The following is a 26,970-nucleotide window of genomic DNA, read 5'->3' on the forward strand; positions in this document are numbered from 1 at the left end:
GAGGCAGCTAGCTTTCTACACCGACAAACTCTCTCAACAGTCCCAAGTCTGTCTGGGTCCCTGCTAATCACAGCCCATCTTTTTTCCCAGCTGCAGACTCCCCGATTTTTCTGGTACTACCCCAGCTGGTGACTACTGCCCCAGCCAGCAACTGGGGTGTGCTGCTGGCTGTGTGTCTCTTTTATGCCTCTTTATCCCCTCAGCAACTTTCAGAGTCCAGGTCTCTCCTGGTGTGGGTCTGTCCCTTCCTCTAGTCTGGGATGGGAGGGAGCTGCTAAATTGCAATCACTGACCTGGCTCTTCTCCAGTGCTCCTGAGGCAGCCAGCAAGGCCAGGGGACCTTCCCATCTGCATACAAAATCTTACCTTCCCTTTTTTAAGTGTCCTCTGCAATCTTTGGCTTCTGAACTTCATATCAGCTAGGATTCTGTTGGCTATTCACTCTGTTCTTTGGAAGATTGGCTAGATGTCCCAGTTGGGTGCTGAGCAAGTGGGTTCAGCTCCCACCTACCTCGCCGCCATCTTCCCTAGCATAATCCTAAGTATTATTTTAAACTACTAATTTCTCTATCTCTGCAAAGTCTCTTTATTTCTTAGGTTTACTTCTTCATCCACTTTTATCCATACCCATACTAACACACACAGCAGTCTGCCCACCTATAAAGAGCTTATTTCTATCAGGAATTCAGTTCAAGTCTTCCTTGCTTCCACCACTCTTAGTACCAAGGGAAAGTATGATTTTCATCTTATCAAGGTTTTTCATGCTGTCATGGAAATGAAGACCTTTCATGTTTTTCTACATTTTCATTTCAATGAAAGTTAAATTCTGTTCTTATATAAGATGGCAGTGAGATAGGTGGGAGTGGAGTCTACTTCCCTCTGCACACAGGTGAAACACCTAGCTGATCTTCTGAGGTGCAGTATGAACAGCCAACAGTATCCCAGCTTACATGAAGGTTGGAGACCAAAAACTGTAGAGGACATTGAAAAATCAGACAGTAAGGAGAGTGCTTCAGGACAATAAGGTCTCTGGGACCAGCATGGGGACCAGGGTGGCTGCAGCCCCAGGTCCAGCGCCCTCCAGGTCTTCCATAGGATTCTTGGAAGAAAGCCAGGTAAACAGCTCCATCCCCTGCCAAACAAGGTTTGAGCAGCACCAGGAGGGACTTGGATGCTTGAAGTCACAGTGGGGGAATAACGATGAAGTGGCAGACACACAGGGGTGGTGTGCACCCACTGAGACTGTGGATGCCAGCTGGGAAGAGTTGGTCAGTGATGGACCCTGACCCAGTCAGTCCCCAGTCTGGTTGGAGAGGGGCTGTGTGAGAGACCAGGTGTTTGTTTGGAGCAACAGCCTTGAATAGGAGGAATTTTTCAAAAAGAGAAAGAGAAAAGAGAGGCACTCAGCAGCTGTTTGGGAAATTCTCTGCAGCAGTCATCCCCACCTCCTGCACCCCAACCCCTGCCTGGCCATGAGCTCACTCCTGAAGCCCTAGGGGACAGCACACGCCTGATCACACAGCCCATTGGCTGCCTGTCCCTCCCCAGCAGCAGGGCTGAGTGCTCAGACCCTAACCCTGACCCTGCCACCCAGAGGCACCTCCCACCTGGCCCCTTCGCCTAGGGCCCTGCAGAGCCAACTGCCTCTCAAAGAGGAAGGTGGAGATGCCTTCGCAGAATATAGCTACAGGGCTCAAGGAGTTAGCAATCCCCGGAAAGACTTAACTCAGTGGCGGGGTTCAACTACCATGAAGGAGTGCTGAGAGTACCTAGCATCTAGGATAGCAAAGAGTGAGAAGGTGTTTGAGTTGCCCCTAATTGGTACACCTCAAGCACAGCACAACTGGTGGACTAAAGGTGTAGGCTGGGTGCAGGGCACTGGGAGCCCAGTAGCTAACTGAGGAACTGGACTGGAGGCTGGGCAATTGTGAAGAGTGTGGCTCAGGAAGGGAGAAAGGCGAAACCAATTCCTCCTCAGATTGCTGCAGCTAGGAAGAACAGCAGAACTGGCTTGGCCAGTTTAAAGCCAACAGAAGGCTTTTTAAAATTCCTTCTTCCTTTCTTTCCTTCCTTCTTTTTTTATTACTTTTTTATTACTTCTTTTCTTCTTCCTTCCTTCCTTTCCTTTTTTATTCCTCCTTCCTTCCTTTTTTTTTAATTCACACAAGTAAGACAATAAAATCTGGACCTGTGAAAAGACCAGAGTTAGACCCAAAGAAGGGTCATCCCAACAACTGAGACAATGAGACAAATTTCACTTTGCTACTCCAGAGTACTTGCAAGTTATTGTATATTTGTATTATTATTTTTTCATTATTCTTACATCATTTGTTTTATTAGTATTTTTATATTTCTCTTTCTGTTTAGTCTTCTTCAATTTATTAAATTGCATTGTTTGACTGGTTTCCCTTGTTCTCTCTTTCATAGTGCATTTTTAATTTTCCATCTTTCTCTTCACTTGTGTTCCACTAGCATACTACTCTAGGTCTTGTACTTCCAATTCTTGTTATTCAGATCACATAGATTCTATCATGATTGTTGCTCCATTACTATTGTAAAAATTGCTGTTCCACACAGTTGTAAATACTACACAGCAGCCCTCCCAAATCTTATTTCACTTCACTGTTTCCTGAACTTTATTACTGTTGTAGTTAACTCTATTCTCTCATACACTACACCTACTTTCTATACTTTACTCTCACTTTATCTCATAATCTGACCTCCCACAACCTCATTGCTTTCTAGATCCAGCTCACAATCCTTCCCCGCCCTAACAAGAGTCTTATATTTTTTCCACCCTAACAAGTAGCTACTTGGGTGAAATATCACATTTAACACTATACATATCCAAAGGATCTCCTATCTCTTCTCTACAGGTTTGTACCTTAAATACCATAGAATACACTCCCTCTGTCTTAAAACATTTTGCCTTTCCCAGCCAACTGATCACAAGAAAGAATAGCTGGGAGCTGTGAACACCAGGATACCTGCTGGAAGAAAAAACCCACCAACAAAGGAACCACCAACAGATAACAACGGAAGGAGGTGAAGGAGGGAGTGGAAGCCACACTAATCTCAACCCAGGACCAATCTGGAAATACAACTAAGTAGTGGAGAGATTACTGAGAACAAACAACTGAACAAGAGTGAGAGAAAAGCCTAAAAACCTCATATACACAGAAGAATCAGCTTCAACACAACCTGTCCACATCTGCACAACAGAATGCAAGACGTGGTGGATGGAATGACCCTCAGTTAACCAGCTGGAGGGTAGGACCCACCAAAGAAAGACCCAACAATAATCAAAACCCAAAGTCATACAGAGAATCAATATAAACAACAGCCCAAGACTAGTGAGCTCAGGAGATCAAGGAGACTGCACCACTGGACCTCACAGGTCTTCTACCATAGAAGTTCACACCATAAACCCAGGAAGTCAGAACAGATCAATTTAAGAAGCAGAGGCTAAAAGAAGAGTCTCACAAACAATGGGAAGACAAAGAAACAATCTCCAAATGAAAGAAAAGGAGGAAGCCTCAGAAAGAATGATAAATGAAATAGAGGCAAGTCAATTATCAGATACTGAGTTCAAAGCAGTGGTTATCAGGAAGCTCAGTGAGCTCACAGAGAATTACCAAACCTTACAGAGAAACTACAGTGAACTCACTGCAAACTATGTCAACATAAAAAAGGAAATAGAAACTATCAACAAGGGCCAAGAAGAAATGAACAATGCAATTTCTGAACTGAAGAACACAATAGAAGGAATCAAAAGCAGGCTAGATGAAGCAGAGGATTGTATCAGTGAGCCAGAGGACAAGGTACAAAAAAAAACCCCACCCAGAAAGAGCAAGAAACGGAAAAGAGACTTAGAAAGAACAAAGAGGTGTTAAGGGAAATGCAGGACAACAAGAAACGTAGTAATATCCATACAATAGAAACATCAGAAGGAGTAAAAGAAGAGCAAGGGATAGAAAACCTGTTTGAAAAAGTAATGATGAAAAACTTCCCTAATTTGATGAGAGAAAAAGTCACACAAATCCAGGAAACAGAGAGTTCCAATCAAGAGGAACACAATAAGGCCCACTTCAAGACACATCATAATTAAAATGGCAAAATTCCAAGACAAAAAGAGAATCTTAAAGGCAGCAGGGGAGAAACAGGAAGTAACATACAAGGGAGCCCCAATAAGACTAGCAACTGACTTCTCAATGGAAACGCTACAAACCAGAAGGGAATGGCAAGAAATATTCCAAGTAATGAGAACCAGAGGCCTGCAACCAAGGCTACTTTACCCAGCAAAGCTCTCAATTAAAATGAAAGGACAAATAATTAGCTTCCCAGACAAAAGAAGTCTAAAACAATACACCTCCACCAAACCAGCTTTGGAAGAGATGTTAAAGGGACTGCTTTAAGAAAAGGAAGGAAAAGAGTGAGAGAGAGGAAGACAGGTATGAAAAAAGTGGCAATGAAGAGGTACCTATCAGTAATAACCTTAAATATAAGCAGATTAAATGCTCCAATCAAAAGACATAGAGTAGCTGCATGGATGAGAAATCATGACCCGCACATATACTGCCAATAAGAGACCCACCACAGAACAAAAGACCTACACAGATTGAAGTGAAGGGCTGGAAACAAATTGTCCAAGCAAATGGACAGGAAAAAAAAAAACGGAGTAGCAATATTCATATCAGACAAAATGGACTTCAAAAAAGGACCAGAAAAAGACTCAAAAGGAAACTTCATAATACTCAAGGGAAGAATACATTGAGAAGACATAAACATTGTAAATATCCATGCACCCAACAAAGGATCACCCAAATACATAAAGAAAATCTTGGAGGACTTCAAGAAAGACATTGACAGCAAAACAATTATAGTAGGGGATTTCAATACCCCACTGTCAAAAATGGATAGATTGTACAAACAAATTATCAACAAAGATATTTAGGCATTGAACAATGTTCTCAATCTAATGGACTTAACTGATATATATATAGAGAGAGAGCCTTTCATTCCAAAGAAGCAAAATACACATTCTTTTCAAATGCACATGGAATGTTTTCAAAGATAGACCACCTGATAGGAAACAAAAGAAGCGTCAACTAATTCAGGAAAACTGAAATCATATCAAGCATTTTCATCTGACCACAAGGGACTAAAACTAGAAACGAACCTCAAGGAAAAAAACTGAAAAACACTCAAAATCATGGAGATTGAATACCATACTATTAAACAATGGATGGGTCAAGAAAGGCATCAAGGAAGACATCAAAAAGTTTCTGGGAAGAAAGGAAAATAAACTCACCACTGAAAACTTATGAGACACAGCAAAGGCAGTCCTGAGAGGGAAGATCATAGCAATACAGGCCTACCTAAAAAAGATAGAAACACTTCAATAAACAACCTAACCCTACACCTACAAGAACTCAAAGAACAACAACAAAGGCAGCCCAGAGCAAGTAGAAGGAAGGAAATAATAAAGATCAGAGCAGAATTAAATGACACAGAAACTAAAAGCACAGTTCTAAGGATCAATAAAGCCAGGAGCTGGTTCTTTGAAAAGATAAATAAAATCGACAAGCCTTTAAGCAGGCTCATCAAGAAGAAAATAGAAAGGATCCAAATAAACACAATCAGAAATGAAAGAGGAGAGATTACAACTAACACCAGAGAAATACAAAGGATTGTAACAAATTACTATGAAGAACTGTATGCCAAGAAATTTGAAAACCTAGGTGAAATGGGCAAATTTCTAGAAAAATATAATCCTCCAAAACTCACTGAAGAAGCAGAAAGCCTTAACGACCAATAACAGCAGACAAAATTGAAGCAGTTATCAAAAAACTCCTGACACACAAAAGCCCTGGACCAGACAGTTTCACAGGAGAATTCTACAAACCATTTAAGGAAGAGCTAACCCCTATCCTTCACAGACTAATCAAAAAAATCCAAGAAAGTGGAAGACTCCCAAACTCTTTTTGTGAAGCCAGCATCATCCTAATTCCTAAACCAGATAAAGACACAACAAAGAAGAAAACTTGAGGCCAGTATTGCTGATGAACATAGACGCTAAAATCCTCAACAAAATATTGGCAAACTGCATCCAGCAATACATTAAAGAGATCATAAACCATGATCAAGAGGGATTCATGTCAGGGGGGAAGGATGGTACAATATTTGTAAATCAATAAACGCAATACATGACATAAAAGCAAATACAAAAATCACATGATCATATCAATAGATGTGTAAAAAGCATTTGATAAGGTACAGCACCCATTTATCATTAAAACACTCAGCAAAGTAGGAATAGAGGAAGCATTCCTCAACATAATAAAGGCCATATTTGAAAGGACCATAGCCAATATCCTATTCGATGGGCAAAAACTTAGAGCTTTCCACTAACATCAGGAACAAGACAAGGATGCCTGCTTTCACCACTCCTATTCAACATAGTACTGGAAGTTCTAGCCACAGCAATCAGACAAGAAAATGAAATAAAAGGCATGTGAATTAGAAAAGAGGAAACAAAACTGTCATTGTTTGCAGATGACATGATAGTGTACATAGAAAACTATAGACTCCACCAAAAAACTTCTCAGCCTAATAAATGAATCTGGCAAAACAGTGGGACACAAAGTTGATATTCAGAAATCAAAGGCATTTTTGCATACCAACAATGAAACATCAGAAACAGAAATCAGGAGAAAAAATCCCATTTGATATAACAATAAAAATAAAATTGCTAGGAATAAACCTAAGGAAGGAGGTAAAAGACCTGTACTCAGAAAACTGCACAACACTGAAGAAAGAAATTAAGGAAGACACAAAAAAATAGAAACATGTACCATGTTCACAGATCAAAAGAATTAACAAGATCAAAATGTCCATACTACCCAAAGTAATTTGTACTCAATACAATCCCTATTAAAGTACCAATGGCATATTTCACAGACATAGAACAAACACATCAAAAATTTATATGGAACTATAAATGACCCCAAATAGCTGCAGCAACTTTGAGATAGAAGAGAAAAATAGGAGGGATCAAAATACCTGATATTAAACTGTATTTCAAGACCACTGTAATCAAAACAGCCTGGTACTGGCATAAGAAGACATACCAACAAATGGAACAGAACAGAGAGCCCAGAAATAAATCCAAGTCTCTATGATCAACTAATATTTGACAAAGGGGGAAGCAACATAAAATGGAGCAAAAATGCCTCTTCAACAAATGGTATTGGGTTATTTGGACAGCTATATGTAAAAAAATGAAACTTGACCACCAATTTACACCATACACAAAAATAAATTCAAGGTGGATAAAAGACTTAAATATAAGTTGTGACACCATAAAAGTCCTTCAGAACATAGGCAGGAAAGCTCAGATGTTCCACACAGTAATATTTTGACCAATATGTCCCACAGAGCAAGGGACATAAAGGAAAGAATAAACAAATGGAATCTCATCAAAATAAAAAGCATCTGCATGGCTAAAGAAAACAGCATTAAAATGAAAGGAGAACCAACCATATGGGAAAACACATTTGCCCATTATACCTCAGACAAGGGTTTGATCTCCAAAATATATAAAGAACTCACACAGCTCCACCCTAAGAAAACAAGCAACCCAATTAAAAAATGGGTAAAGGACTTGAACAGATCCTTCTCCAAGGATGACATACAAAGGATGCAGAGACATATGAAAAGATGCTCAGTATTCCTAGCTATCAGAGAGGTGTAAATTAAAACCTCAATGAGATACCACCTCACACCACTGAGAATGGCCATCATAAATAAAGCAACACACAACAAGTGTTGGAGAGGTTGTGGAGAAAAGGGAACCCTAGTGCACTGTTGGTGGGACTGCAGACTGACTGGTGCAACCACTGTGGAGGTGAGGAGAGCTGGGGTGGTGGGGAGGGGTGGGGAGAAAATGCAGAAAACTGTACTTGAACAACCATTAAAATGTTAAACCACAAAGATGTTACCTTTATTGATCTGGGGGCTTAGTTATCATGTTCAATTTGTAAATATTTAATGAGCTGTACATGTAGGATTCTTATACTTTTCTGTATGAATGATTTATCTAAAGTAGTTTACTAAGAAAATCTATAGAGGGTATTTATAATTCAGCTGTTACTTTCTTGTGGGGAAATATTAACTCTGTAGAATCTAATACCCACATCATCCTGAATGCTATGTTTGAAATCAAGAGCAGAGTAGTAGCATAGCTTTGAAGAAAAAAACTTAAAAATTAAAAAAAAGCATGGCAAGGGTGTGATATATTTCCTATGTTTTAAAGGCTCTTCAAGTGAAAAGTAAGGTATAAATGGATAAATGCAGTGATAATGCAGCATGTAGGATAACTCAAGTTTATTTATCAAATATATCACATTCTATCAAAAACTGCTAAGAAAATAAAATAGGCTACCTCTAATAAGATATTAGGACTTAATAATATATTTTCATTTGTAGTGCTTTAGTTACTTGAACTCTAGAAATTCTTTGGAAATTACCTTGTGTTGCATCCCAAATCCTTTCCTTTAGAATCTATTTGGTTTCTGAGTTCAGATACTAAAGAATACTGTGTTACCTAAATCAACGTGATTTCCAAGTTTTGGAGTAGGAAGGTTGAATAAGTGTTTATCAGAAACATTTTGCTCCTAAATTCAGATTGTGACAAATATTTTTCAATTGATTAATAGATTTATTTTTTAACATCACATTTTCATAACTGATTCTAGACATACAGTTGACTCTTAAACAAGGTTGGGATTAGGAGCCCTGACCCTACTTGCAGTCAGAAATCTGCATAGAACTCTTAACTTTCCCCAAACTTAAATAAAGTTGGCTCTTCACATTTGCAGATTCAAACAACTGTGGATCAAAAATCTGTTAGGGGACAAATGTAATAGAACAACGGACACACAGCAACACACACTAAAAAAATCTTTTAGAAATTCACAACAAACTGTTAGGAATTCATGGTTTGGAATGCAAAAATACTCTTTTCAACCCACACTTGGCTGAATCTTCAGATTTGAAAACTGTGGATACATAGCACTGACTGTATTTATTGGAAAAAACAAATCTGGGTATGAGTAAAAACCACACAGTTCAAAATCGTGTTGTTCAAAGGTCAACTATATTATCTTTTTTGTGTTCTAGAAAGTTTTAACATTAGAATTATGATAAATCCATAAAAGTAGATAACTTGCTAACTCACATCTTACTGTGTCCTGGAAGAATTCCTAAAACATTTCATAGATCTTACATATAAATATATCTAGTTTGATGCCTTCTTAAGTAGTTATGTGACATTTAAAGTATCTTGTGGTCTAATTTTATAATGCTCCTTTTGGAAAGAAGTATTAAGGTTTTATAATTGTCAATTTATTTTTTATTTTATATTCACTGCATATTGGTCATTTCTTCAATGCAGGCTAAGACCTGTTAGCTCAATACCCTGCTGGCACCAAACTGAAATTGTACACACTGGATAACTTTTTATATATATTTTATTGATTATGTTATTACAGTTTTCCCATTTTCTCTGTATTCCCCTCTGCCCTGCACACCCGATGAAACCCGCATACCCCCCACCCCCACACTTAGTTCATGTCCATGGGACATACATATAAGTTCTTTGGCTTCTCCATTTCCTCATGTTTCGGAAAATCACTCACGCAGAGAAATAATGAAGCACAAACTTTATTACGTGAGAGCTCAGAGAGGATTAAATTCCCCAAATTCTTTTTTTTTTTTTTGCAGTAGTTTTCATGTGAAATAACTCCTTTGAATTCCCCAAATTCTCTGAGCAAAAGAGGTTGGGCTGGAGTTTCCTTTATATACTAGTTACACAGGCAGAAAGGGAGGGGGAACCAGCCTCTGAAAGCAGGAGCGAAGGTCAGTTTTGGCCTTGAGATAACTGGCCGTTGACTTGGTAATGGCTCCTTACCTAAAAATAGCTTCTACTCAGCTTGCCCGGTCACATTAAAACAAAGGCACTGCTTATCAAAGAAGCTACAGAGCATAGAAGCTTTTTCATGGGAGTTTTCTTTTCCTGCCACACTCATACTATTCTTAACCTCCCCCTGTCTATTTTGTACCTGCCATTTATGCTTCTTATTCCCTGTACTTTCCCCCTCGTTCTCCCCCTTCCTCCTCACCCTCCCCATTGATAACCCACCATGTGATCTCCATTTCTCTGATTCTGTTTCTGTTCTAGTTGTTTGCTTAGTTTGTTTTTGTTTTTGATTTTATAGGTTTGGTTGTTGACAGTTGTGTTTGTTGTCATTTTACTGTTCATAGTTTTGATCTTTTTCTTAGATGAGTGCCTTTAACATTTGGGCTTGGTGATGATGAAGTGCTTTAATTGACCTTATCTGAGAAGCACTTTATCTGCCCTTCCATTCTAAATGCTACCTTTGCTGGATAGAGTAATCTTGGATGGAGGTCCTTGTCTTCATGACTTCAAATACTTTTTTCCAGCTCCTTGCCTCATAAGGTTTGAGAAATCAGCTGATAGTCTTATGGGAACTACTTTGTAGGTCATTGTATCCTTTTCTCTTGCTGCCTTAAATTCTCTCTTTATCTTTAATCTTGGGTAAAGTAATTATGATGTGCGTTGGTGTGTTCTTTTCTGAGTCCAACTTCTTTGAGACTCTCTGAGCTTCCTGGAAATTTATTTCCTTTGCCAGATTGGGGAATTTCTCCTTTATTTTTTTCAGATAAATTTTCAATTTCTTAGTCTTCCTCTTCTTCTTCTGGCACCCCTATGATTTGCATGTTGGAATGTTTAAAGTTGTCCTGGAGGTTCCTAAACCTCTCACTTTTTTTTGTTTCTTCATTCTGTTCTGGCTGAATGTTTATTTCTTCTTTCTGCTCCAAATCATTGATTTGAGTCTGTTTCCTTCCTGTCCCTGTGAGTTCCCTGTACATTTTTATTTCACTTTTCATAACTTTCATTTTTTCATCTATTTTGCGACCATAGTCAACCATTTCTGTGAGCATCCTTATTATCAGTATTTTGAACTGTGCATCTGATAGGTTGGCTATCTCTTCATTGCTTAATTGTATTTAGTTCTGGAGTTTTGATCTGTCTTCATTTCAGCCATTTTTTTTTTCATCTTGGCACACCTGTTATGTAGTAAGATGTGAAGCCTTAGGTATTTGCCAGGGCAGGGCAACCACCTTTGCTGCATTGTGGTGCTGTATGTAGGGGAAGGGTCTGAGAGGGAACAGTGTCACTTGCTCAGCTCTCAGCTCACCTTCAGTCACTAACTCTGCTACCCACAAGCAAATTGGGCCCTTCTGGTACTGATTCCCAGGTGGGTGGGTCTGGATGTGTTCTAGGACCCTGTGGGTCTCTCCAACGAACTCTCCTGTGAGGCTGGGAATTTCTCCCACTACCTCAACTGCCACGGTTTTTGTTGTCAGAGGTTTTGAGGCTTTATTTCCCTGTGTTGGAACCCTGGGTGCATGATCTGTCTCACTCCCATTTTTCCTCCCTGTTTACCTGCACATAAATATGGGACCACCTGGTCTGCTAGCTGTCACCTTGCTGCACATCCTTTCTGCCCCAGATGCCCATCTCCACCCCTCCTACTGGTGTGGATAAATGTTTCTTTAACTCCTTGGTTGTCAGACTTCCATACAGTTTGATTTTCTAGCAGCTCTGGTTGTTTTTTTTTGTTTTTAAATTTGTTGTTGTCCTTCTTTTGGTTCTGTGAGAAGGTACAATGTGTCTACTTATGCCTCCATCTTGGTCAGAAATATACAAGTGTCAACTTAAATTCTTTATAAAAATCACAGGCTTTGTCCAGATTGAAGATATATTATAAAAATGTCTATATTAACTTTTAAGATTTTTAATTGAGATAAAATTCATGTATCATTATATTCACACTTTTAAAGTATAATGTTAAGCAGTTTTTAGTATGTTCACTGTTATATGCAACCCACACCACTAATCCCAGAACATTTTCATCATAGAAAAAGATACAGTCCTTTTAAATTTAAATAGGCTGTCATTTCAACTTCTCATTTGGTGTTGTCATTCTTCCTCACATGAACCGTAAGTTTGTCCTTTTTTTAAGTCATAATAAAATTTTCTATTTTAGTTTTCTTCTTTCAGTTATTTCTGCATTTTATAACTAATAATGCCTTTTGCTATACATTTTTAATTTTTTGCTTGTTTTGGCTCCTTGGATTCTATGTTAATTTTATTTATTAATGACCTTGCTAGTATTTTAATATATATATGCATATTGGTTATGCATTGGTTGGAAGTTATAAAACTTCCAATATAACTTTGCCACTCCCAGGTTTTTCAGTTGTGTTCTCATTTTTATTCACATTTAACTAATGTGTGTATTAAAATTTTAGTTCCTTAATCCATGTTGATCAAAGGGGACACTGAATTAATATATGAACATTTGATAGCTATTCAACTGTCACTCTGGTCAAATAATTTGGCCTGTATATTTTTTGCTTTGGGGGGGTACTAATTATTAGAAAAAAATTTCTCATCTCTTCTTACTTTTTTAATATCTCTGTTTTCAACTACCCATCATTATATCCACAAGGCTTCAGACTGGTATTCATCTTTGTGCAGCATGAAAGATAAAGTCTGAATGAAGACTACCGATACATACTTTCTCCTGTCCTTTTAAAATTCCATGCTCAATAATGAGTGATAAGAAGAACTTCCATATATGCAATACATTCCTCTTTTTTTCATTACAAATTCTTTGATTTATACAGAGGTAAACAATATGGTTAAAATACTTCCCCAAAATAAGAAATATAATTTTGAAAATTAGTATATCAATGATAACAATGGACAATTTTTACTAAGGATTTACTAAGTCAGACAAATAGTTCTAATACTTTAAATTTATTCATTCATTGAATCCTTACAACAACCAATGCAGAACATAATTATGTTTACTATATATGAAATAAAACATATGAAACAAAATGCCACTCACATCTATCAATAAAAAGTAACACACATCTGAAAGGATAAATGACACTTTGATAATAGTGGTTAATTACCTTTATAGTATAACATTGGGATAATTAAAATACATGTTTTAAAATTAAAAAAAAACAAGCATACAAAGATAAATTTTGGGTCATACTAATTATGGCAGATTTTAAAGGCAACATGAATGATAAAGTAAATTTAAAAAGCAATTATATATGTCATTAAGAATAATAATAATTCACATTTACTGAAATGGCAATCATATTTTTGGGCATGATAAAAGCGAGTGAAGGTACGACATGCTTATCACAACTACACTTTCTTTAAAGACAGTCTGGTAGGATGTGTTCTACCACTTGAGAGTAGTCATCTATGGTTAGTATCATTATGATCAATACTGGCTTTTTAGTTTCTTGTCTTCTGTTTTATAACATAAATTTGTGAAACAAAAAGATTAACACTGACTTCAAAAACAAAGTTAAATTTCCACAAGGAATTAAACCATACAAGGTCACACAATGTAAACAGTGTGATATTGGTGTAAGCACAAATATGTAGATCAGAAAAAGTAGCCCTGAAGTACAAGCAAAGAAGAATATAATGTTAACTCCCAGAAGGTAGAACAAATTAATGGGAAAGAAAAAACTATTAAAATTATTGAACATCTGCAATTAGTACAATGTTGGGGGGTAAATGGCAATTTGAAATTTGAATTCATAACATAGAGTGAAATATGTTTGGATTAAAAATGTACATATATAATAAGAAACAAAAATAGTGAAAAAAGGTAACTCTCAAACATCATTTTTTGTTTAAAATATTTAAGTTTAAATTAAACAAGTTTTAACTTTTATTACTCATCAGTATGAATTCCCTGATGACGAATGAGATCTGATCCACTACTAAATGCTTTCCCACATTCCCTACAGTTATAGGGCTTTTCCCCGGTATGAATTCTCAGATGTCGAGTGAGGTTTGAGCATTTATTAAAGGCCTTTCCACATTCATTACACTCATATGGTTTTTCATCTGTATGAATTCTCTGATGTTGAAAAAGTTGTGAGTTCTGAGTGAAGGCTTTCCCACATTCAAAACATTCAAAGGGTTTCTCACCAGCATGAATTCTCTGATGTTGCCGAAGTTGTGAACTCTGAGTAAAAGCTTTGCCACATTCCTTACAATCATAGGGTTTCTCTCCAGTATGAATTCTCTGATGATTAGTAAGTGCTGATCCGCTACTGAAGGCTTTGCCACATTCCTTGCACTCATAGGGTTTCTCACCAGTATGAATTCTCTGATGCTGAACAAGCTTTGAGCTCTGAGTAAAAGCTTTGCCACATTCCTTACATTCATAGGGTTTCTCACCTGTATGAATTCTTGCATGCTGAAAAAGTTGTGAGCTCTTAGTAAAGGCTTTCCCACATACTTTACATTCGTAGGGTTTTTCACCAGTGTGAATTCTCTGATGGTCAATAAGATTTGAGCAATAACTAAAGGCCTTCCCACATTCCTTACATTCATAGGGTTTCTTACCAGTATGAATTCTTTGATGTTGAGAAAGATATGAACTACAACTGAAGGCCTTTCCACATTCATTACATTCAAAGGGTTTTTCACCAGTATGAATTTTCAGATGTCGAGTAACATGTGAGCCACAACTAAAGAACTTCCCACACTCCTTACATTCATAAGATTTTTCACCATTATGAATTCTCTGATGTTGAATAAATTGTGAATTCAGACTAAAGACTTTTCCACATTTCTTACATTCATAGGGTTTCTCTTCATTATTAATTATTTGATGTAGAGTGAAGAATGTCTGATGAATAAATGTGGGCATGTATTCATGAGTAAATATTTCTTGATTGAAATGTCCATTTTGATATCCCAGTTGTCTTTCAAGATGACTTCCATATTCCAAAACATCTCTATAATTGGAGTACTCAAAGCCATACTTTGTAAGTCCCATTGTTTCCCTCTGGCATGATTCTATTTCATAAACTTCCTTCTTTAGAGATAATAACTTGGTTTCACACATTGACTCCAGATCTGAAAGAAAATAAATGGTAAATATTCTTTCCACCCATCTGTGAAAAGTTAAACTTTTATAATAGAAATGAAAAAAAGTATGTGGTAGTAAATGACACACAGTTCTCAAGTATATCTGTTTAATCTGAAAAATGGACAAAAAGTGTATAGAAATGAGATACAGTCATGTACCCTATAATGACATTTCAGTCAGCTATGGACTGCAAATGCAATGGTGGTCTCATAGTATACAATGGAACTGAAAAATCCTTATTGCCTAACAACATCCTAGCTGTTCTAAGGTTGTAGTGCAGCATATTACTTATGTGTTTGTGCTGAAGCTGGTGTAAACAAACCTACTACACTGCCAGCTGCATAAAAGTATAGCACACACAATTATAGTAGTAAGCTATGCCATGTAGGTTTGTGTAGGTACACCCTATGATGTTCATACAGCAATGAAATCCCCTAGCATTGCCTTTCTCAGAACATATCCCTGTTGCTAAGTGGTGCATGACTGTATAATACAGAAAGCAGAAGGAAGAGACTATAGAAGTAGAAAACCACAATTATTCTCAAATACTGATATGATATGGATCAGAATCATCAGGAAAGTTTGGTAAATGAGCATATGAAAAAAATGACTAGGTCTACATATATCTATATAAGCATGCATGTTTGTGTATATAAGAAACAGAATGTAAGATCATACTATACATTTATGTATTACATGAAATGGATAATTTCCTGACCTCCATTAAAGGCCTCCTGGGAGGAATAAATCTATATAGGGGAAGATTCTTGGGCTCTTGATATGATAAAAAATAAATTTGGTCTTTGACTCTGGTTCCTAACACAGAACTTCAAAAACTCTTAGAATTGCCTGAGTGATAGGAATGTTTTTATTATGAAAATGAGGTCACACATAGTGAGTCCTTAGATAGACACTGATCACCCCAAAGACCAAACATGTAATTAGAGGTTTGGGACTTTCAGCTACTTGACCTCTGGAGACACAAGAGGGATCAGAAATTAAGTGGCCAATGATATCAATATAATTAAATCACACTGAAATCTCTAGACACTAAAGCTCAGTGCATCTTTCTAGCTGGCAAAAATACTGAAATGCTAAAAGGATGATACACTTTGACTCAACAGGGAGAAGGTGTTGAATCTCTGCACCTGGAAGCCTACCAGACCTTAGCTTAACAGGAATCCTTTACAGTAAGACTACAATTATAAGCATAAAGTTTTCCTGAGTTCGGAGTCACTCTAGCAAATCAATGAACCTGCAGGGAAGGGTCATGGAAATCCCCAGCTTTATTGTCAGTTGATCAGAAGTGTGGGAGGTCTATAGACTCCATGATATTTGCAGCTAGCATCTGAAGTAAGGGCAGTATTATGTAGGATTCTGCTGTTAACCTGTGGGGTCTATGCTAACTCTGGGTAGTTAGTGTCAGAATTAAACTGCAGCAGACTCAGTTGGGGAAGAAACAGAATAGGCTCCATAATAAAGAGTATATTGAATGAAATGTGAGAGACATCACAGAGTGTAAGCCACATGGGATCCAAGGTACTGGGCTACCCTGATGGGAGTGGCAGACAGAGAAGACAGAATATGTTATGTGTTGGCAATTAAGGGACAATATTGTTTGCTTTGGAATTTTGTGATGCTTATCTTAGGAGTCTCTTGCTCATGTACCACTGCAGTGACTGAAAAGAGTGCGAGCTAACGTTTAAGGCAGACAGAAAGAAAGAAAGTACAAAATACGGTGATGGAAAGATGACAGCAATCAGAAGCAGACTGATCAGCTGAGTCCCAACTCTGATGTGTACTCATTATGTGTTCCTAGGCAATTACTTAACCTTTCTAAACTCCCATTTCTTTATCTGTAAAAGGGAGATAATCATTAACTCATGAGTACTGGAAAGGAGAGGAGAAATATTTGTAATTATCTTTGAATAAAATGTTTAGTATTTGACAGGTATTATTACAAAAGAATTTCTTACCAAAAATAAAAATTTTAAGCTAACTAAATGGTTTGAAAAGATCAAAATGGAGTCTATTAGAACATCTCTAGCAAAACACAGAGAATTCATTCCAGCATAATCTTTTATTCTCCTAACTCTGTATGATTTGTAAACAACTTTAATCTAGTTAAGCTCCTAGGTAACTTTTAAAACTATCCTCTTCTATTTGTACTGCCAATGCCCTCGTTCGTCTTATGCAGACCACTATAATAGCCTCCTAACCCAGTCTCCCTGCCAAGTTTCACAGTCTTTATTCTATTAAGGGGCCAAAACTTGGCTTGGCCTTCTACTACACAAAGTCCAAACTCCTCACAATGAGGGGCAAAGGTTGAGTAATGTGGATCCTATCTGTCACTCCAACTTCAACTCACATTCCACTCTCACTTGCTCATGGGGCCCAGCAACACTGGCTTTCTTTCAGTTCTTCAAACACAACAAGCTTTCCCCTCCTAGAAAGGCCTTCACAGGGGTTCTCCCCTCTCCCTGGAGTTTTCTTCTTATTAAGGTATTAAATAGTAAGACCTGCAGTGAGCCCAGTACTACAGTAGTTATGAAATAGTGATGACCATAAATAAATACAATATGTTGATTTCCATTCATGTCAAAGTCACAGAACTAATATTATGATTTGCTGCATACATCATAATTGAAAGAAATGCTATATTTCACTTAAAGGTTAGTAAATATAATGATGCATTTTATTTCTTTTCATACTAATTCATGGACTCCCTGAATTCTGTACAAAGGAATCCCCAAATAGCAACCTCTGAGTTAGAGTGATCCTTTAAAAATATGTCACTCCTCTGCTTATACCATCTCATTCTGAATAAAATAGCTTTATACCTGCCTCATTCATAACAGAATTCAAAGCCCATATCTAGGTTCACAAAACCCCAATATTGGCAGGTACACCCTCCCTCCTACCTTCATCTAGCACATCCTGCTACTTTGCTGATCCCCTTTCACACAATTCCCTCTTTGCTTATTCTGCTCCAGCTACAACAGCATGAACCCAAATGCCAGCAGCTCTGAGGACTGTTACTTGCAGGAGATGAGCAGTGCAGATACACACATGCATGTGTGCACCCACACACAAATCTTATTCTGGGTGTGGTAACAGAAAATATTTAGATGAATTTAAGAGGAAGAAAAGCTAGCAAGGAACTGAATCTTAAATATAGGTAAAAGTTTTCTTTGGAGGGGAAGTGAACAGCACCTTCTACTTGAAATTAAGTGGTGTGCTGGAGAAGAGTAATAGAATAGTAAGTGAGGGAAGGAATGGAAACAGGTCATTTGTAGACTCATGCTAAAAGAACTTAAGTTTTTTTCCACAGGCCTAGTGTTTTGATGGAAGCTTCCAAGATAACACCTCAAAGATACTGTTTTTTTCACTGGTCAACAGAGTTATTACCTATAATGCCCTGCTTTGTTCAATCCTTTCCCACTCACCTGAACACAGACCTCTTGTCAGCTCTCTGCCAACCATCCAGGGCTCCTTCCCTTGTTCCAATAAGGAGATAACTTGAGGCTTAGGTATGTAAAGTCCTGCTCACAAGAAGAGATATGAAACAAGATTATGCTGTGCATAAATTGAATCCATAAATAAGACCCAGTCCCTTGATAACCAAAAAATAGATGCCACTACAGTAACAGTCAAAGAAAGAAGATGAAGCTTTGGCCATAACCAAATGGAGCTTCTCATTTTCCACTCTTCCTTTTCATTTTATCTCCAAACATTTATTTGGGAATAGGGAGCAGAAATTCAGCTGGTAATTTAAAAAGCAGCTGAAAAATTCACTGTGGAAGAAAGAGACATTCCAGAGGAGAACCCTAAATTACTGATATAGATGACCTTACCCATTGACAGCAGATTGCTGTAGTTCTCCAGCATCACATCTCTGTACAAGTCCCTCTGAGTTGGGTCCAAACATTCCCACTCCTCCTGAGAGAAATCTACTGCCACATCCCTGAACATCACTGATTCCTGAAATAATAAACATAAGTATACTTGTGTAATAAAAGAAATACTTCAGACTACTCTATTGTACTTGTATTGTGGGATAAAGCAAATAAGCAAGTATACTGGTGTCACTGAGAATAAGAATCTTTGGATTTCTGACACAGAAGCAACTAATCAGTTTATTTTACATTAACCACATCAGCCCTGGCAGGTGTGACTCTGTGGATTGAGGACTGGCCTGAGAACCGAAGGGTTGCCAGTTTGATTCCCAGTCTCAGGCACATGTCTGTGTTGTAGGCTGGGTCCCCAGGATGGGGGACCTTCCCCTCTCTCTAAAAATGAACAAATAGAATCTTTAAAAAATAATAATATTTGAATAACTGCTGAGAACCACCCTGCCTGGTTTCAGAAGCTGTAACTCCCCATGGCTAAGGCTGAGTAAAAAGGCCGTAGGACCATAAGCCACCAAAAGACAAAACTTGTACCCCTGGCAGGGGCACAGCCTCTGCTCCCCTTTTCACCCTGCTTGGCCCCTGGAGGATGGCTAGATAGTCAATGATGGGTAAGACTCCTCAAGGAAGGAACAACCTAAGACAGGCACAATCGCAAAGGAGCCATCAGGGAAGGACTTAGGAGATTATAGAAAAGGGGTGATGGATCTTCACACCTTGGCTTTGTTATAGCCTGAATCCTCATTCTATCTGTAAAAAGTCTCCTAATCCCTTGGCTGCCTGCATTCCCCACCTGATTCAGGCTTGAATCAATGCTGGAGGGTAGTGCAGCCCTGTGCAGGAACAGGTGGTTCCTGGGGATGATCAAGCCTGAGAAAGAATGCATAAAGTCCTGTGCAACCTGCTTTGCTAAAAATACCCTCAATTTAAATGTTAAGGTTCTCAGCATAAAATGAGTTTGTCTCCCAAAGTTTTATTGCCCTTTGGCGTCATTCTACCTATCTGACCCTGACTCAGAACAAGCCCTCAGAGTTCTTTGAATGTTATCCATTGTTTGATCATTATGCCTGACAATGATTGCTGAGCTTTACATATATGCCCTGTATTCCTATGCAAACTAAACCCAATAAAAGCCCATTGAGAAAGAGGCTCAAGGCCCTTCTCCTCTGAGACTGGTCAGCCTTTCCTCCCCAAGCAGATTATGTCTTGGTAGACTTATTCTCATCCATGGTCACCAGGGGAGCTCTGCTGGACAAAGCTCCCCTACAAATAACTATGTATGGTGTCAGATGGTCACAAGATTTACTGAGACGATCACTTTATCTTCTGGAAGGCAGGCCCCTTGTAGTCTAGGTTTTCTCAGCTAGGTAAATGTCGCAGGAACACATCTGTATCAGTGCACCAGCTGGCATCATTGTGAGAAGCTGTGTTTGGCTTCAGTAAATTTTTTTTTGAAGATTCTTTCAATGCATTTGTCCATTTCATGATGAGTGATTTACAAGTGCACCTGCATTCATCTGTATTTGACCAAAACGACATGACACCCACACCCCACCTTCCCTATTCACTCAAGTGACTTGGTTGTTTTTGTTGTTGTTGTTTATTTGTTTCTCCAGATGATAAAAGCCCTCAAAGGGAAATGTTTTCCTGGTGTGGATGAGGTGAAACAAAAAAATGGCAGAAGCACTAAAAGGTATCAAAATTGACAAGTTCAAAAACTATTTTGAGCAGAAGAAAAAAAGTCTTGATGGATTCATTGCATCAAATGGAGAGAACTTCAAAGGTGACTGAAGTTTAAACATGAATAAATACACATTTTTTAAATAAATAAATTACATGTTTTTTGGGTCCCTCTTCATATATAATGTCTAATCACTGGGGTGTACACCTGAAACTAATATAATATTACATATCTACTTTAATTGAAAAATAAAGAAAATAATTTAAATAAAAAATAGAACAATAATAAATTTTTTAAAATAAACAATTTTCAGACTAGGTCCATCGTAAACAGTAAGGCAATACTTCAAAAAACTAAAAACATATACAGTGTGACCCAGAAATTCCACTTTAGGTATTTATCCAAAGAAAACATAAACACTAATCGGAAAAGATGTATGTGCCCCCATATTTACTGCAGCATTACTTACAATAGCCAAGTATGTAAACAACCTCCACCAATAGATAAATGGGTAAAGAAGATGTGTATACATACACACAAAATGGAATATTATACAGCACTAAAACAAAAAATCTTGCCATTTGCAACAACATAGATGGATCTAGAGATTACTATACTAAGTGAAATAAGTCAGGCAAAGAAAGGCAGATACAAGTTTCACTTATATGTGTAATCTAACAACAAACACACAAACAAAGCAAAAACAGAATCACAGAAACAGAGACCAAAGGATGGCAGCCAGAAGAGAGGAGGCAGGGAAAGGGTGAAAAGTATAAGAGGAACATAGTCAATAATATTGTGATAAGTTTACATGGTGACAGATAATTACTAGAATTAGTGGGGTGATCAAATGGAAAGGGGGGCCTTCCAGCCAAGATAGAGGTGTCAGTAGATATACTGTACCTCCTTGCACAACCAAAAGAAGGGCAACAACAAATTTCAAAACAAAAACCAACCAGAACTGACAGAAAATTGAATTGTAGGGAAGTCTGACAACCAAGGAGATAAAGAAACATTCATCTAGGCCAGTAGGAGGGGTGCAGATGGGCAGCTTGGTGGAGAGGACTTGTGGCAAGGCAGTGGCTGGAGGACCTGGGTGGGCAAGACAGCAGCTGGCAGACAGGGCAGTCCCACATTTGTGTGCAGATAAACTGGGAGGAAAAAGTGGGGAGCAAGAGAGACCATGCAAACCGGGGTTCCAGAGTGGGCAAATAAAGCCTCAAAATTTCTGATGAAAAAACCTGTGGGGGTTGAGACAGCAGGAGAAACTGCCAGCCTTATGTAAGAGTTCATTGGAGAGACCCACAGGGTCCTAGAACATACACAAACTCACCCACTAGGGAATCAGAAACAGAAGGGCCCAATTTGCTTTTGGGTAGGGGCAGAAGTGACTGAAAGCCTGCAGAGAGCTGAATAAGAGGCATTGTTCCCCCTCGGACCCTTCCCCCACATATAGCACCACAATGCAGCAAAGATGGTTACCCAGCCCTGGCTAAATCTAAGGCTCCACATGTTACTATGCACAGGTAACTGAGACAGAAAAAAATAGCCCAAATAAAAGAACAGGCCAAAGCTCCAGAAAAATACCACTAATCAACAAAGACATAACCAACCTATCAGATGCAAAGTTGAAAACACTGGTAATCAGGATGCTCACAGAATTGGTTGAGTATGGTTGTAAAATGGACAAAAAAGTGAGGGCTATGAAAAGTGAAATGAAGGAAAATATACAGGGAACCAACAGTGGAGGGAAGGAAATGGGGACTCAAATCAGCAGTTTGGATCAGAACGAAGAAATAAACATTCAGCCAGAACAGAATGAAGAAACAAGAATTCGAAAAAATGAAGAGAAGCTTAGGAACCTCCAGAACAACTTAAAATGTTCTAACATCCAAATCATAGGGGTACCAGAAGGAAAAGAGGAAGAGCAAGAAATTGAAAACTTATTTGAACAAATAATGAAGGAGAACTTCCCCAGTCTGGCAAAGGAAATAAATTTCCAGAAAGTCTAGGAAGCTCAGAGAGTCCCAAAGAAGTTGGACCCAAGGAAGTGTACACCAAGGCACATCATAATTATATTACCCAAGATGAAAGAGGAGAGAATCTTAAAAGCAGCAAGAGAAAAGGAGACAGTTACCTACAAAGGAATTCCCATCAGGCTATCTGCTGATTTCTCAAAAGAAAGCTTGCAGGCAAGAAGGGGCTGGAAAGAAATATTCAAAGTCATGAAAGGCAAGGACCTACATCCAAGATTACTGTATCCAGAAACACTAGCATTTAGAATTGAAGGGCAGATCAAATCAGTGCTTCCCAGATAAGGTCAAGTTAAAGCAGTTCTTCATCACCAAAACCTTATTATATGAAATGTTACACGGACTTATCTATGGAAAAGAAGATAAAAAATATGAATAGTAAAATGACAACAAATTCACAACTATCAACCACCAAACCTAAAAACAAAAACAAAAACAAAAACAAAAATGAACTAAGCAAACGACTAGAACAGGATCACAGAAATGGAGATCACATGGAGGGTTATCAGCGGGGAGAGGGAAGGGGAAGAGCGAGAATGGGGGAAAAGGTACAGGGAATAAGTAGCTAAATGGAAGGTAGAGAGGAAAGTTAAGACTAGCATAAGAAATGGAGAAGCCAAAGAACTTGTATGTACGACCCATGGACGGGAGCGGCATAAACAGTGGAGGGGAATAAAGGGGGAAAATGGGACAACTGTAATAACATAATCAATAAAATATATTTAAAAAAATGGAAAGGTATAATAATGCTGAATCACTATATTTAACACATGAAACTAATATAACCAATGGATTATATACCAACCATACTTAAATTTTTGAAAAGGTCTAGACAGTAGCAATGAGCATTGCTAGTATCTAGATTGTAGTCTCTAAGTACCATATTTAATTAAAAGGAACCAATGTTCTTTGGGAAAAGAGATGATTTCAGGATTGATTCAGAAATTAGAAGAAGAGTTTGAATATTCTGTTATATCAGAAAGCAAGAGAGATATCAAAAGCAATTAGAATCAGGTTAAAAGGACTCATGACTCAACCACTGGCCTCCCACTGGCCAAAAATAGTATAATTTGGAGATCAAATGTAATGGACTGATCAGATAAAAAATGTTTATATCCATGATACTGAATACTGATATCCATGATCACCAATACTGAATAAAAAAACTACTGGTCACTTTTGCAAGATTTCAAGAAACCATTTCACTGTAAAAACTGATTCAATATAAAAGGAAAGCCAGTTATAATGTGTCTCCTAATGGAATCACACATCACCACCTATGAGATATTCTTCACAAAAAAATTTCAGCTGAATCTGATGAAGCTTCAAAACCTAACTACCAATTTTCAGAAAACATTTAAATGATACCACAGAAATACAATCAGTGAACAAATGAATAAGATTTTTCTCAACATCAAAAATTGCACAGAAATACAAAATATGGAAGGGGTATCTATAAATAATATACTTCAGAAACACATCAATCAATTGTTGTATACAGTCCTTATTTGGATTCTAATTCAAATAAATGATTTAAAAATTAGAACATTATGGAAATATGAACACTGACTAGATATTGATGATATTGATAATTATTTTAACTTTTTAGATATAACATGGCATAATAGTTTTTTAAAAATATAATCCTTATCTCTTAAAGATACACAGTAATTTCTGTTTGTTTCAAATTAGTGCTGTGTGTGGGAGTAAGGGTAAGGGAGTTGGCATGAAAGAAACAGGTAGCTGAATAGATGAAACATGATTGAATTTGAACTGATAATTATTGAAGTGGAATGGTAAATATATGATATTTTATAAGACTACTTTTCTATGCCTAAACTTTATGACAATAAAGTTTTTAAAGGTAGGGTGGCAGAGTGTACTGGCAATTGAATATTGTAATCCTAATCAAGTAAAGCAATGATTTAAACAAAATGGAGACACAACTCTGTTGTGGGGAAAGGAAGTAGAGAGTGAGACATAACAAATATAAATTCACACACACCTTACAAAAAATAACTAGGTAATGTTTAAATATCTATTAATCAAGAAATACCGATATAGGAATATTAACGTAAAATATGGATCAATTCCACTGCAATCAGCTGAAAGAGATGAGGGTATCTGCCTTTAGAGAATAAGATGAAGTGGTAGCTTAGGGTCCTACTCTTAATATTCCTTGAATTTGTAATGTAATATTTTCACAAATACATTTTAAAACAGCAATATCTCCAAAAGAGCATCTCTTAAGTTTCTCAGAAACTCGAGTTCATGTTTGGGACTTACTTTACAAACAACTTCCTATTAATACAAATTCTTTAATAATTATTTTCTGATGCCAGAATTTTCTACAATACAGGTATTACTGGGCAGATTTAGAAGGTGCTTCTCACTCTGACAGTATGAGCTCAACAAATTCATTAATTGGCTGAGCTCACTATAATGATCCATCATCCCTATCTTTATTTCTAAGTCAAAGAAAACGGGTCACTCATATAGAAATTTGTTACAAACTACACTTCCTGTTCCACCTCACACTGGGATTTCCTCATAAGTGCTCTAAACAATTTGCAGAGATCTGTCCGTATCAGCTAAAATACTAACTCCACAATCCTCCAAGCCTCCTAAGCCAGGAGATCTTTCAACAATCTACCATCTTCCATCCTATCTTACTGAGAATACTGATCGGTAGAGACAATCTTGGCTTTTCAATGTTTGTTCCCAGCTAAGCAACTCATACCTCCACCTGAAACAAATCTACTCTTGTTTAAGAGAATGTATTTCCTCTCCATCATAGTCCCTGGGAGAGGACTGAGGAAAGAGATGATTAATTATTTACTAAATCAAAACATCAATCCTGGGTCAAAAGAAGAGGGGCACTTAAGAATGGTAAAGAATTTTCTGTCTCCTGGCTGGTGTAGCTCAGTGGATTGAGTGCGGGCTGCGAACCAAAGCATCGCAGGTTCGATTCCCAGTCAGGGCACATGCCTGGGTTACAGGCCACGGCCCCCAGCAACCGCACATTGATGTTTCTCTCTCTCTTTCTCCCTCCCTTCCCTCTCTAAAAATAAATAAATAAAATCTTAACAAAAAAAAAATACCTTAGCTTAAAAAAAAAAGAGTTTTCTGGCTAGACTGGGAGAAAATGGGGGCCAGGATCCTGAAGGGGAGCCCTGACAGACAAAAAGCCAGAAAGGAAATCAAATGCTCACACGTCCTTAAAAATTGTTTTAAAAATTAAAAGAAAATAATGTCAAGAAGGTAAGAAAAGCATAAACTCACCTGGGCCATGGTTTTAGTATTGCAGATTATCAGGGCTCCTTGGGGCCATTTTCCTAAAAAAGGATAGTACTCTGAGAAGGTAGGCCTGAGGAAGCAAAGAAATGCTCTAGAAACCATATGGGCCTTGCAGCTCCTAGACTGAACAGGTAAAAACTACCTCCACTTTCCTTGGTCCTATGATATAACTCAATGTTGCTCAATCCCAGAAACCCTACGCTTCACTACAGTAAGACAGATCCTGGATAGTAGGTTCAAAGAACACACAGTACAGATTCTCTCTCCTTCACAAAAGCAACCCAGGTTCCTGCTTCAACCATGTAATTCAGGCCAGGCCTTCCCCATTTAGTGATGCTGTTGCTCTGAACCCAAGAGAGAGAGCTGCCATGACCTGCCATAAGCAGATTCCTCCTCTATGGGCAGATTCACCCAAATGGTGCCCTTTGGCCAGAAACACAGTGGCCCCTGATCAGAACTAAAGACTTCCCTAATCAAGTCTTCTCACTCTCCAAACCCAAGGAAGTCAGTCAACTTCCCTACCACAGACCCATACCCACACCTACACAGAAGCATTATTCTTTCTTACATCTTAGCTTTGTTTTGTAGAAAAAAAAAAATGTTTTAACTTTGCTCATGTGTTTTTGCCACACAAAACAGTCAAAATGTGAACTTTTCTATCTTCTTTCAGTAAGATCTTTGTGACCTATACATATTTGTACATATTTGTATAAATTTCACTGTTTTCTACAACTTTAATGCTTTCATTTATACATGTAAATCTTTAATTAATTAGTTTAGTATAAGATTATTTGGTAAAAGATTATAGGATTATCAATTATAATTTTCTTTTAGTGTAAGATATGAGTTATAAATCCTACTTAATTTTCCCCCCAAAGGAAGAGACACAGGTGTGTAAAGTGATATATGAATAATATAATATTTCATGGGACTTAAAACACACCATTATTTTACATGCTGATTAAGAAAGAAATTATATAAGATAT

General features: G+C 37.7%; 1 protein-coding gene across 1 annotated transcript in view; it reads right to left on the reverse strand.

The window, feature by feature from the left end:
- Window positions 1–12,894: 12,894 nt before the first annotated feature.
- LOC123823657 (zinc finger protein 383) overlaps window positions 12,895–26,970 on the reverse strand; it is a 40,089-nt gene continuing 26,013 nt past the window's right edge. Inside the window, exons 3-5 of the mRNA XM_045846606.1 lie at window positions 18,920–19,046; window positions 18,512–18,607; window positions 12,895–15,052 (exon numbers count right to left, since the gene is read on the reverse strand). Coding sequence (XP_045702562.1) covers window positions 13,857–15,052; window positions 18,512–18,607; window positions 18,920–19,046 — 1,419 coding nt within the window. The 3' untranslated portion in view covers window positions 12,895–13,856. The remainder of the gene's footprint in view (window positions 15,053–18,511; window positions 18,608–18,919; window positions 19,047–26,970) is intronic.

The sequence above is a fragment of the Phyllostomus hastatus genome, unplaced genomic scaffold (genome assembly GCF_019186645.2).
Source record: "Phyllostomus hastatus isolate PE091 unplaced genomic scaffold, TTU_PhHast_1.1 phas_contig_5, whole genome shotgun sequence".
NCBI lineage: Eukaryota > Metazoa > Chordata > Mammalia > Chiroptera > Phyllostomidae > Phyllostomus > Phyllostomus hastatus.